The 14368-nt window shown below is 34.3% G+C and overlaps 1 protein-coding gene across 12 annotated transcripts in view; it reads right to left on the bottom strand.

Moving 5' to 3' along the window:
* Nucleotides 1-14368, bottom strand: part of TRPM3 (transient receptor potential cation channel subfamily M member 3) — a 319398-nt gene that overhangs the window by 66045 nt on the left and 238985 nt on the right. For 11 of the 12 annotated variants that reach the window (XR_015732244.1, XM_087886148.1, XM_034410255.3 and 8 more), the window contains exons 6-7: nt 13834-14005; nt 3764-3938 (exon numbers count right to left, since the gene is read on the bottom strand). Coding sequence is in view for 11 of the 12 variants with exons in the window: in XM_087886148.1 (XP_087742274.1) it covers nt 3764-3938; nt 13834-14005 (347 nt within the window). In the remaining variant the exon portion in view is untranslated. Of the gene's footprint in view, nt 1-3759; nt 3939-13833; nt 14006-14368 lie in introns of those variants that run through there. The other variant, XM_087886155.1, reaches the window with a different exon arrangement.

The raw sequence follows: 14368 nt of genomic DNA, 5'->3' as shown, positions 1-14368 counted from the left end.
AGGTCTGAGCTAACATGACTCTCATATTCGAGGTAGGCAGGTAAAGTGTTAGGGGGTCTTTACCCAAGGATCCTTATTGGTAAGGTAAGTACCAACAGAATTGAAACCCGGTTTCCCACATGATATGGCAGTGTTCCAACCACTAAACTAACCACATGCTATGCTATGCTATGCTATGCTATGCTATGCTATGCTATGCTATGCTATGCTATGCTATGCACTCTTTCTCCCCTCCCCCTCTCCCCACCTGTCTCTAAATGTATGTACAAACATACAAAGAGAGTTCTTTGTAGTCTATCTATCTGTGGACAAGCTCCTTCATATAAGCAAATTTAAACTCTTCACACATCTTCTATTGATTAAAGGAATTAAAAGATATAACATTTAACTGTGAACAGTTATTTGAACAACTAGAAGAAATATTGTTCTACTTAACTGAAACCTTGTTGATCAAATTTGATTTCTATTTTTGTCACCAACATTTCTACCTCTCCATCTGCTTTCCCACTTGCAGGGAAAAGCAAAGGGATCCATATGTTTGTCCACTGCAGATGGGAAAGCAGCTGCGTTACGAGTAGATTTTGATAATAAAAATAGCATGGGCAGAAAGGATTAGGAACTTCATCCGTCAGGCTGGTACTCAATTAAAATTAAAATCCTTCTATTTGCATTCTACTTTTAAAAAAGAAATTGGGAGATTATCACACCTATCTATCCATTCTACAGTAACTTTTATTTTAAAATGCAAATTAAATATTTGATGCATATTTTTTCACTTGCCTGGAAAATGTCATACTGATTTATACATGCCACATAGTTTTAAAGAGTTATTTTCAAGTTACTTTCAGTTGTTTTTACAGGAGAATTTTGGTTCCATATAGCCTTAATAAAGATCCTTTAATAAAAAAAAGTGAATAATGGTAAACAGGTCCCTGAAAGAAAGCTCTCAACCAGAGTTTCCCAACTTTCTTTGCAATACACAGCTGTAGGGGAATATTGGGGTCATTTCGGGACACAGAATCAATTTTTCCAGCAAACTATCCAGATCCATTAGCCTTGGATAGTGGTGTCCTTCAGAATGTAGCTATTTCTTAGTAAACAACTGCTAAGGACCTAAGGAGACAACATGTAAAATGGCTACTGTAAAGTGACAAACGTTAAAGTTATTTTTAATGCAATTATATACATTCTTTTCAAATACATGGAAAAGATATTCCACCATTTACATCTACATCTACAGTATATCTGATCCAGCATTGGGAATTTACAAATATATTAAGATATATCTTAGGGTCATGATGCTTTAGTTCAATTTTCAATGCTTCTGAATTAGGAATTCACACAAACATGTTTGGGTGTGATGTTTGTTTGTCTGTCGGTACACATGCTTTCTCTAGCTCTTGGCATTCCTTAAACTGGGTTCTTTCAGATTTTGGACCTCCATTTCTATTTTGAGTCAACATGTTTCCAATGACATTTCCTTGAAACATTAGTAATTGCATAAAGCTTCCACATAACTTAAGTTATCTCAGGAACTGAGAAATATGAAACAATTCATTAATTCTTTTGTATTTTAAAAAAGATATTTGAACATGTGTATTTTTGTTCAGGGAATCACTGGTGGATATTTTGCAGACTGACAACATTTTAATAAGGATATTCGTCTGCTACCCAAGAACAGTGATTTGTGGCATTATATTTTAATCAATATGCATATTTAGGATTGCAGATCACATCTACTTGTTTCAAGTAAGAATATTTAGGGCTGAAGATGACATCTATAACAGTATAAAGCATATCAAGCAAATAGATTTGTCAGTTGTCCCAGGATATTGAAGCAGAAAAATAGGCTATAAATATTTCATAAAGACAGAAAAGTAAATAAAAAAATAAACATGCATCAGTCAAACATTAATGAAGCTTGACTTGTTGCAACATGACATTGGACCCATTGAAAAGTAATTTATTAGGAGTATATGAGATGGGATGAGAAATGGGTATCGGTTTTCTTTGTGCTACCGACCGAGGGGATGCAAGGTGTGCATTACTGGTTTCTTCCAAAGTCACTTCCATTTGCCACTAGATATGCCAGAAGGATCTTAAAACGATTTTCTATGCAGATATATGTGTGTCTTTGAGTCAATCTTGACTGCTAGCAACTACATGGACAAACTCGGGTAGTTTTTTTGACAAAATATTTGGAAGTGGCTGGCCACTGCTTTCTTTTTTATGGCTGAGAAGAAAAATGACTGGACTAAAGTCACCAAATTCTCGGATTCTGTGTCTAAGACAGGAGTAGAATTTAGGTCTCTCTGACTGTCAATATCTAGGTATATTTTTTAAAAAGACCATGGTGGGAAAATTCTTAAATTATCAAATGAATCCCTTGTGATACCAAAATGCATTTTAACAGGAAAGAAAGGAATATTTAAAAACATTCCTTGGGTTCTTTTGAGCTATACTTGGGCCTGAACTATGAAAATTTAGTGGATATTAGAAGCAGATGTAAATTAAAATGGAGAATGGCAAATATATCTACTTTAGCTATTCGAATATTAAATAAATAATCTTTTGATCCAGCAGAATATATATTCAATGAGACCTTTCCCAAACTCTTTAGGGGATGCAGTTTGCAGGACGGATACCTGCAAAAATTCATTCTTTCATTTGGCAGACTGATTTTAAGTCAGACAGACCTGAGAACAAAACACTCTCGCACAATAGCTGCTTTCTTTGCTATGGGAGATCCAGTAGAAACAGATGGCAGAGATGGCATCTTTCTGTCTGACTTAGAAATCTCTCTTGAATTGATGTCAGACAAGATAGTCTTTCCACACTAAATTGCACTGCGGTCTTTCAGCTATGATTCCTGCTAAACTGCAATGACCAGATGCATTTGGGAATCTGGTCTGTGTCCAATTATAAATTATTTAGTAGGCTGTCACCGGATAACTTCAAGTTTTGTTTTGTTTTGTTTTGTTTTTGGGGAAAAATGGTAGATGCTGCCAGATCTAAGCTGCTGTTCAAATACATTTTACTGATAAGATTAGTCAGTACAATGGATTATGATTTTAATTAATCTCCTGCACATCCTTTTCTCTCCTTTACATTTTGCAACTTTGTTCTTCCTCCAGGTTTCATGTTCTCCAGGACTAGAAGGTCAGGGAGGATACAGAGCAATGAAAGGAAACAAACAACAAATAGATTTGTAGAAAATAAAGAGCATCAGTCTCACAGTGATCTGCAATGTAGAAGACAAATATTTCATGCATATCTGCACAATAATTTTGACAATATGGTTTGGATTGTGAAAAACGTATGATTGAACACATGGGACATTAAAATGTACCAAGAGAATAAGGATAAGGATGAAGATTATAGCTAAAGACATTTCCCAAGCACCGATTTATTTACCTTCATTTTTTAACACTGCAATAATCTCTTCAAAGATTTTGCCACATCTGCTCCATTTTTATTAATACACCAAGTCTGAATGTTTGTATCTTTCAGCAAATAGACATTTAAGATATTAAAATACTGCTTGATACTGCTTATTCTAAGCAGAAGAATGAAAGGTGTAAGTGTGTGAATATAGTGCATGTGGGTTAAACCTATAGTTTAAGTCCTAGTATGGACTTTTCACACAGGCAATACATAAGAAAAATTATTATGCTTCTGCTACTTCTGAAATATTTAAATATGACAATGACTGAGTTTACAAAGAAAAAATTATATGAATACAGGGTTCTGCAAATAGACTTACCCTCCTTCTTCTGAGTATTTGTGACCAAATGCAAGGATGTCAGATGCTCGGCCACTCCCATCACATACTACAACTGGAACTGGGGGTGTATCACGCAGATATTCCAGGACGATGGAGATGACATTGGGTCCACCTTCTACAATGAGGGCCACTACTGGTACTCCTTGACCAATCCCTGTTATGAAATAAACGAAAGCAAAACAAACAAAAAAAAAGCAGGCAAATCAAATAAAAATAAACCAAGAGAAACTGAAATTACCACCAATACTATTTTGCTTAAACAACATTAACAAACTATGTGTAATTCGTATCTTTGTCTTAAAGTGCATAGCATCCAAGTCGAGATATAAAATAATAAACTGGCAAGTTTTTGCTTTTTAAATGAAGTTTGCCATGAAATGAGGAGGGAGAAAGAAAAACGTAGCCCCCCTCCATTTTAATTCTTGACCATAGCTTTCTAAATTACAAGTAAGTCATATATGAAAGAGATATAGAGCATCTGTACAAAATCATCATAAAACATGAAAGTTCTGTTGCATTTCAGAAAGTACATATGGGTCTTAGAGGAATGTAGTCCATGAATGCAAACATTTCCTATTTATTTTGGATAGAATCAATAGCTCTGAATAAATAATAAAGTTGCATGTTTTACACATTTTCTTTAGAAGGGAATTTAATGCAGGAATTCTATGGCAGGTCTTAATTAAGGCTACTTTCTCACAATTATAACCTATAATAATGATCCCAGTTATCTGATGAAATAATGTAATATGTTAGAATTTATCTAGATTATTATTGTGGAAGCATTCCCATAAATGGACATAATATTGCTTTTGAAATGTAGTCACCATGAAATGAGGAAGAGAGAGAATATATATATATATATATTCTCCCACAATATATAATATATTCTACCACAATATATAAACTTCAATCTAACACCACTGAAGAGCATCTAAATCAGGGGTGTCAAACTCAAGGCCCGAGGGCCGGATCCTGCCCGTGGGTTGCTTAGAATCTAGTCCGCAGGCCCACCCTGGAAACAGTGAAGGATTGGCCTGTGGTGCCTCTGCCAGCGAAAATGGAGCTCGGGAGGGCTGCACGTGACCCTCCCAAGCTCTTTTTTCACTGGCAGAGGGTTGCAGGAGGCCATCACAGCCGAAAATTGAGCTGGGAGCCCGTTTTCTCTGGCAGAGCACTCAGGCCATCGCAGGTGCCCCAGAAACGAGTGACATTAAGCTGGCCATGCCTATCCTGCCGATGCCTCCTCCAGCCCCCCAAGGTCAAACACAACCCTGACGCGCCCTCAATGAAATCAAGTTTGACACCCCTGACCTAAAGTGATTATTCTAGTTCACAGAAATAGTCATGAATGTTACATCTCACAAGGACTCGGGTCCTGCTTATGACACCTATCATATTCCTTTTAAGAATCAGCACTGTGAATAGTGTAACACTTTAAATATATTTAATGGTATAAATCAGATTTTCCACCATTTAAATGTTCTATTGAGCAATGATCTTTTAATTTTTTTAAAGCTCAAAAAAGCCTCCACATTTCATATATCAACATTCTTTTACATGCAATTTTCTACGAGTTTCTAATCTGCTTTTCGTTGTTGGCTTTTATGTAACTTTAGTGGTGAAGTATTTTAGGTATTTTGGACAGGAGGTTTAGGCAATATTTCTGATAATCTCAAAATATGATTCTCTTCCCTCACAGCTAACAACTTGGATTTATTTATCTGTATCCAGTGCCAGCTCAAGAATAGCTGGCACCCCAAATGACAATGACTAATTGCACTACCTCCAGTTAATGTGAAAATTTGCATTTTTAGAATGACTTGGAAGGAGGGGCTGTGTTGGTACTTTGGTGTCCTGGGCTAGTGCCTAATTGGCCTGAACCAAAAGCTTGCTGTGCATGTATTTATTTATTTGCACCTAAATGAAAATGAAAGAAAAGCAGCTTGCTTGCCCCTGACATGTCCTGGTTGACTATCTCTCACAGACCTTTCATTAATTTTGAATTTAGGCTTATTCACCTTAATCAGAGATGAAAAAAAAATGAGAAGTGAAAGCAGAAATCGATCAGTCAGAAATATATATCACTGGCCAATTCACAGTAAAAGATGGCAAACCCTCTATCTCATGTATAAGGCCTTGATTAAAACTTCAACTATCTAGAGATAATTTCCATTTAGGATTTTCTCTGTAGGGTTTAAAATTGTAATTCATACAATACTTACAATAAGTAAAATTTATACATATATGCATGAAATATTTTATTTCCATGGTTAAAGATTTTACTTTCTACAATCTCCTCCAGTTGGGTTAAGCATACATTCCAGAATCATTGGAAGTCAAGCAGCAAACAAGTTTAAAAAATAGTAAAAACAACTTTTCTTTAATTTCCAGAAATCAGTTCAAACTTCGTGCTGTGAAAATTTTATATGAAGCCAGAGAGACCAAGATTAGCTGACCATTATTTTTGTGGCTATTGAAAAATATAAAGGAAGAAATTGTCACTATGAAGCAAAAGTTATATAATAACATTTAATGTTCCTTTTTATTTATACATGCTTGTAGCATGTATTACATGGAATGTCCAGTGGGGGGAAAAATGACACTATTTAGTGAATAATTTTCTCCAACAAAATATTCTGTATATTACAATTTTCTAGTGCCATAAAAATGCTCTTATGATGTTTGGTTCCATTTATTGTCCTGTCTGTTAATCTTTGAAGAGATTGCTTTCGGGTGCATTGTATTAGGGAAAAATGAATTCAGAATGGCTTCAGAGAATGCTGTGTGGAATGGGCTGAAAAGACTCAAAGCATTTTTTTTTGATGCTAGATTTTTAATGACTGGTTGTTTGCTTATTGGACCTTGAACTGCACTCAAAAGATTTGGGGCTAGTTTCAATTTAGCAATATTGAATCTTAAATACAAAAGATTAATGGTTCTTCACTTTTTATTGTTCTCAGTGGCATATACTTGTAAGCCTGTTTCTGACATCCCAGAACAGTGTCAAAATATATCACTGTCGTTACCCAATAGGAAAGTAAGGGTCTACACAAAGGAAGATGAAGTTTTCCCAACAAATACTTACTTTTGAAAGGTAAAAGTAATCGTATATGCACTGAATAGAATTTCTCTGAGAGTGTGATCTCTAAAACATACATGAATGTGCAGATGAAGCTGTTCTCTTATGAAGTCCATTGCAACTTCTTTCCCTTCCTGCCCTATTGCGGACCATCTACCCAGTAAGGTAACAAGTGGGATCAATGCTCTTGTCTGCCTTCCACTTGAGTAGAAGTATACTATGGCATAGTGACTGAGCAGGATTAGAAACCTAAGAATGCTTACTTGGCAGGAAGAGATGTTGAACTCAGTAGGACTTAGTAGAGTGACTGAGTCCGTAGATTTGTGCTGATCCCAACATAAAAACCTGTTAAGCCTTCTGTAGGCTCTTTCATTTCCTGTCTAATCTCATCAAAATCATGTCATCTCTATTTCTTTTTCTTTCTGTCCTTTGTTGTCTATTTCTCCTTCTTTATTGTTTTTTGCATAGGAGTGGAAGAAGATGCAACGCTGCCTTTGTCTATAATAAGTGAAAGATAAAATTGTTTCTGTGCAGATGGGACGAAAATTGCCTTATTTTATAGGCAATTTTAATCAGTAGATAATTCAATTTGCTGGGGAGGTTTTCCTGGTCTTTCCTTTTTTTTTTTGAGAATGGCTTCTGGCCAATACATAGATACTATGTGCAAATACTTGAACAAATATGTTATGTTTATTGATGGGAAAATCTAGAGGTTTGGTTTAATCTTGAATTGACAGGAAGCTAGATATTCCATATGATTTTCATGTGGATTTATACTATTTTTCTTTTTATAATACTTTTTTTCTCTTTATAATCTTCTTTTTTGACCATCTTAAATTTAGAATTGTCTTTCTTTTGAGCAAATGTTGTAGCGGCAAACTGACACTTCATCATGAATATGGCAAACACTGATGGTTCCAAAATTTCCTTGTTTAACTGCTAAAAATACACTTAGAATATGTACTGGCTCCAAACTGCAGAACAGCCTGATAGGTAAGCAAATGACAAGAAGAAAGGAAAATAGAAAGAAAGGAGGAAAAGAAGAAAGGCAAAAAGAAAGAAAAGAAGTTGATGCATTGTGTTTTATGAGGGATTACTGTTTCAAGTCATTGTCACACATACAATAAAACACTTAAAATATGTTAGGTTGGATCCAGAGTTTCTATTATCCCTTTCAGTTCTATTCATAATGTGTCAGGCAACCAAAAATGTGATGAGATACCTCTGGGTATTTTCCCTACTTTTGAATAACAGAAGGTTTTGTGGGACACATGAACTTTGGGGGGGGGGGGAGGACCAAATGGAAATGTATTCCTGCATTCAGTAAAAGAAAAGGCCCCAGGAGACTTGTATGGATCCATCCCACCATGTGAATGACATTACTTTCAGCCGATTCCAAAAGAAAAATTCACAATGTAACCTGGATATTTACAAATCACTATATTTAACCTGTCTGTCTGTTACTACTTTTGTTCTTTGGATTCAGATTCAGCACAGTCAACCACATTCTATTCTAACTATGTCAAATCCCAAGGAAGCACCAAGGGCATAGAAATGCATTAAATATTGAACAGAGCATGAAAAAAAAAAAGATTGGGACATAAGCAAATGAGCATTCCAATGCATTTGATGGTAGTGCAATGATCAAAGAAGATGCCGGTGATGACAATTGAACGTCCCTTTGCCTTCCCAGCCCCCTTCATATATCCTCAGGCATAGGATGACAAAGGGAAGTCCACAGGTCACATGAATAGGTACTGCAGACACTTTACAGTGTTAGAATTTGCCACTTGTTTTAATTTTCCCTATATTCTTCTCCAGTTCATTTTCTATTTTTGTTGAGGATGAATAAATTTAGTTTTATAAATTTACTTATAATGGACTGCGATATGCTACACATATGTTAACATAAACATTTAAGTTTTGTACAAGTCAATCAATCTGAGGATTACCTAGTTTGAGTAAATAATGCAAAATATTTTGTTCTTATATATGTAAAAAAACAAAGGCGTCTCATGAAAATATCTTTTTACAGTATTTTTATATGATTCAGTAAAAGGTATACTTTTTTTTGGCTGTCTCTGTGACTCAGTGCAGATTCCAAAAACCAAGCAAACCTTCAGGCTTTTCGAAATATGGACCTATTTAGAAGAATGCAAAATGTTTTCCGCTGGAAATATGCATTTATAAATATTCCTAATTAGAGCCAGGATTTGGATTCAATTTTTCAAAAATGGCCCTTTCTATGTACAGTAGGGGATGCTTATATAGCCCCTGTCTTCAATTTCTTAAAGCAGCTTTTTTTTTTTTTGCAGGATGACATGGCTGTCCTTCATGGTCCCAATTAAGATACACCTGGTTTAAGGTGCTGCAGAGAGGTTCTGTGCCAGCTCCCCCTAAAGACATTTTTGCTTTTGAATCTGAAGTGCTACCTCACTCTGTTGCTTATTAGAAGATCATAAAATGGCAGTTTATTATTTTAAGACATGAAGTACAATAGTGTTGGGCATACAAATAATAACTGCAAGGGGAAATGGAATTTTGTAGGAAAAAAATATACTATGTTTGGAGATCGGTTTGTTTAAAAGATTTGTACTGGAGCCACCTAAACAGTGTATAATTCTTTAACTTTATAAAGGGTATAGATATTGATTGTACATTATTTCTCAAGGTAACTTCTGTTATTGCTAATTTTGAAAAAAAGATCAGCAGGTATGTAAGGTGCTAAAGTCCTTTTCAGTTCTCTTCTGTTTCTTATTGTTTTACCAGGTTTTGCCCTCATCCTTGCAAGCATAATTTCAGCAGCTTTAAGCGCTATCAATTTAAGATGAAAACTGGCATTTTCAAAACTTTTAACATTGTGCCCAGTACCAAATTCTGTGTAGTAGAGTGGATTTGGAAATATGACAACCACCTAGCCTATATTAAATCAACACATTTCAATAGTTCTAGGATAATTTGTCAATCATGAAATGGTACCATGCATATTTATGATAATTACGAGGACTTTTATGGGGGAAAACAATTGCAACCTTTTCTATGAAATCGTTCGTTTTGTGGGTTTTTGAGGAAATAGGATCCTTAGGAAGATGGTTGGATTGCTTATTCTCAATACCTTCTAAACTAGATAGGCCCCCACTGGTGATACTAAGAACAGATTTTTCTTGGGCAGACTGTCAAACTAACCCTTTCGAAATGCAATAGTACAAATCCAAATTAAAATAATTATAGGTTTAACATTACATTACTCAAATACAAATGGTGTGATTTGTTTTATTTATTTATTTTGATAGAGCAGTTCAATTGTTACAAATGCCTTCTCAAGGTTACCCTGTTCTCTTTTTTTTCCTTTATAATACGAACATATGAAGGCCACACATTTAAAAGTATCATTACTTCTCTGTTTTCCCAGTAGGCTTACTGTGTTCTAGCAGCTGTCCAAGGAGCTACATATTAGCTATTTTCTCCTGAGAACAAAGAACAGTGGTCATAGAATGGTTTATCTGGTGGTTGGCTTCTTATTTATGATTATTACTGTTGGATACAGAATACTAGAATTAATACACACAGTTTGAATATTCCTGTGAGCTCAAGAGTCACATACACATCCCTTCAATTTTTTGTTTCATGTAATTTTGAATATTTTGGCAGAAAAGAAATGAAAATAGAAATAATATATAACAATTTAGTTTATTATAAATAATTACATAATGAATGGCTTCTTTTTAACAGCAATTGTGCAATGAAAACAGTTGCTAGAGGGTAGAATATCTCAGCTATTACACACATAATGGATCAATAACGATACTACATCAATATTGGTACTGAGTTATATAACCTTGCTATTAGAGAATTTTCTATAAATAATTTTCTTAGAAATTATTGAATACATGCTGACACTGAATTGCCAAATTGGTTCTACATGAACAGAGCAGCTTATTTAAACAACATCTCCCTGATCACTATAAAGAAATATTTTTTTCAGGCAGAAAGAGAGGCTTTTATATAATGAGGATTTAAATAATTTGTTACGTTTCTTTATAAAGGAAAATGTAGCGTGACAACAGGCTAATGTAAAATTTGTACATATTTTATGTGGCCTATTTTCTGCAATTATACTTCCAGGTTTGAGAGAATCAATTACCTTTCTTCTCAGATAATACTGAATAAAAACTTTATTATCTAATAAATATGTAAATATTTATTAGATAATAAAGTTATTATTAACATGTAAATGATATTAAAGTTAATAAATAATGAAGCTAATAAATAATATTATTTATTAATTATATTATCATTTATGTGTTAAATGTTGGGACTCCATGATAGTCTGCAAAGTGCAGCAATACATGTGAGTATACAATAAAATTTTAATAGACTCAATTATATTTACTGAGAAATCTACACTATAGTAGGACATATTATAACTTTTGATACCCTGTTTCCCCCAAAATAAGACATCCCCTGATAATAAGCCCAATTGGGCTTTTGAGCGCATGCTTCCCCCTGAAAATAAGCCCTCCCTGAAAATATTTAAACATAGATCTGGAAATCAGGTAAGAGAGCAACAGGAGCCCCATCTTGCTCCATGCACCCCAAAATAAGGCTAAGTGCTTATTTAGCCTTATTTCCGTGAAAATAAAGCTAAGTGCTTATTTCGGGGTTCAAAAAATATAAGACAGGTCTTATTTTCGGGGAAACACAGTACATATTACAATTGTACAGTATAGTAGAAATTAATAAAAACCAAGAAAATAAGGAACTCATACTTTTAACTTATCTGCTTTGGAGGTCCTACACTGTTTCTAACAAATACGTTTTGCAGTTAAATATTGCACAGTCAAATGCTGAGCATAAAGAAGAGTAACAGAGAGGGAAAAATACACAAATACTCCTATATGAAAATTAAATTAAGTAATAAATTGGGAAAGGTTGGTAAAAAGATATTACAAAAAGATTGAAACACTCAGCTTTTACCTTTATAAGCAGGTAATGGAAAATAGGTTGCATATAGTTCTCACTGCAGATTAATTGATAATGTGTGTATTAGGCTATGATATTGAGGATATCAAGGTGAAATGGAAAATACACTTGATACAAAGAATAAGAACAAGAATGCAAAGTCAGTGAACCCTTTTCACAGCCAAACGACCAGAATGAAGCATCAACAGTCTCATGCTTCAGCAGCAGAAGTAAATGGTTTCATTTCTAACAATCCTAAACAGAGCATGTGAAAAATGCAACCGCAATCTAGTGTCATATTAACTCCAACACTTCTGTATTTGCAATGTGACATCATGGCATCAATGTGGAAGGATGGAGCTTGTTAAGTGAAATCATGAAGCAAGCTGTCATTCTAGCTAGAAAAGGAGCCTGTAATTGCTTAAGCTCTTCTATGTATACAGACCTTGTTGTCATTTTTTTTTTCATTTAATGGATAGGAACAAAACATTTTAGATTTAACCAATAGGTTTGTTTTTAATTTACTCAGTGAGACCTGGGCTAAATGAAAGGGGCTGTGCCTTAACCAAGTATCATTTTATTAATTTTTCCAAAGTATTTTAAATAATTATGCAGTAACAACATAGATGACAGCTTGTGCTCTTTCTTGTAAAGAGGGTCATCATAGGTGGGGAACTATCCATTGCTGAAGTTTAACTCACCATCCTTCTGGCTGTCTAGGAGCGCCAGAAGTTTCCCTGGGGCAGCATTTCTAAAGGGTCATAGGTTTCCCATCCTTGTCTAAATAAAATCAAGAATATTCTTGCTGCAAAGTCATTAGACTTTAACATGTTAACATTTTGGAAATAACCTTTAATTTAGCAAAAATAGCTGAAGTTAGAAAACAGATAAACCAAGAAAGACTGAAAAATCATCTTGTTTATCAGATTTATTTTTCTCTGTCTTCCCTGATTTTCATTGTGATATAATTCTAGATTTGACATCCTTTTAGCATTCTTTCTATTCCTAAATGAGAAACTAACTTCCCATGGGATTGGAAGTAAACTAGAGTGTTTGGCCATAATTTATATCTACTTACAGTTAATATAGTTTACTTTCCCTCATTCCCTTCCTTTCTCCCTTCCCTTCTCATGGTTTCTGATCCAGAATTGCAGCAAATGGTATAAGCAGGCACTTCATTTAAAATTTTAAGCAATACTATTTTATTTTGTTTTACAATGGAATACAGGTAGTCCTCGATTTACGACCACAATTGGGTCCCACATGTCTATTATTAAGCAAGACAGTTGTTAAGTGACTTTTGCCCCATTTTACGACTTTTCTTGCCACAGCTGTTAAGTAAATCATTACAATTGTTAAGTTAGTAACCTGGCTGTTAAATGAATCTGGCTTCCCCATTGACTTTGCTTGTCAGAAGGTTGCAACAGGTGATCACATGACCCTGGGACACTGCAACCATCATAAATATGAGCCAGTGGTCAAGAGTCTGGATTTTGATCATGTGACCATGTGGAGTCAGAAGTGTCAAAAATGGTTATAAGTCACTTTTTCAGTGTTGTTTTAACTTCTAACAGTCATTAAATGAATGGTTGTGAGTTGAGGACTATCTGCATCTCTTTTATATATTTACTTTTTATCATGGATTATAATAATAATTTTAATTTTTAAGTATTCCATGCATTTTTGTATTTTAATAACTTGGTAATTTAGGGATTATAGTATGTCATTCACAAAGGATTTTTCATAATTCAGTCAGTTTTCTCTAGGTATCAAAACTTTTAGCATTCTAGTATTTGTATTTTATTGCTCAATAATATTCAAGTCTATTATACTATGTTCACTTGTGGTTGATGATGATAATAAAGATACGGATGGTACAGTATACGTGTACATAAAATTGATCCATCATTACTAGAAGAGATATATGAACCATTGTTTCTTTGTACTATTGCTGTTCAATTTTGATACCATGACTGTAAGAAGAAGTAGAAAGTGAACTGCTCACTTGTATTTATCTTCTGAAGGGAGATGTGCTTTTCCAACTGTCTGCGAAGTTTAACCTCTGCACCATATTTTCCTGTGGTTCCATTATCAGCCAGAATAAAATGAGAATGCATACTGTTGAGTACTGTCAGCTTACTCATTGGATTGGACATTGTTTGATACGGTCGGACTACCTGCATATGTGAAAAAAAGAGAATATAATCATAGATTGTTGTAGTAGCGTGGAAATCCTGATAAAGTCTAGTATTGAGATAACAAGCCAAGACCAAGCTGCTGAAATCAATTTTCAAGCATTTCTAAAATTCAAGTACTGTTGGAGATTTTTCAAACTCAGAAAATCAATAATAAATTATTGTCTAGATATAATAATAGAAAAATGACATAACTCTTTAAAAATCTTATTTAAAAGCAAACCCAACCAACCACTGTGAAATTTGATTCCATGTAAGTATTCACAAGTTGGATTTATTCATGTTATAATGATTGAAACTGAGAAATAGAATTCCCGTAATATTATCTGTTCTTTAGTTTAAAAG

The sequence above is a fragment of the Pantherophis guttatus genome, chromosome 2, assembly GCF_059756535.1.
Source record: "Pantherophis guttatus breed Tessera chromosome 2, ASM5975653v1, whole genome shotgun sequence".
NCBI classification, from domain to species: domain Eukaryota; kingdom Metazoa; phylum Chordata; class Lepidosauria; order Squamata; family Colubridae; genus Pantherophis; species Pantherophis guttatus.
The sequence above is the reverse complement of the archived record's forward strand: the minus strand, read 5'-3'. Positions and strand labels throughout refer to the sequence as shown.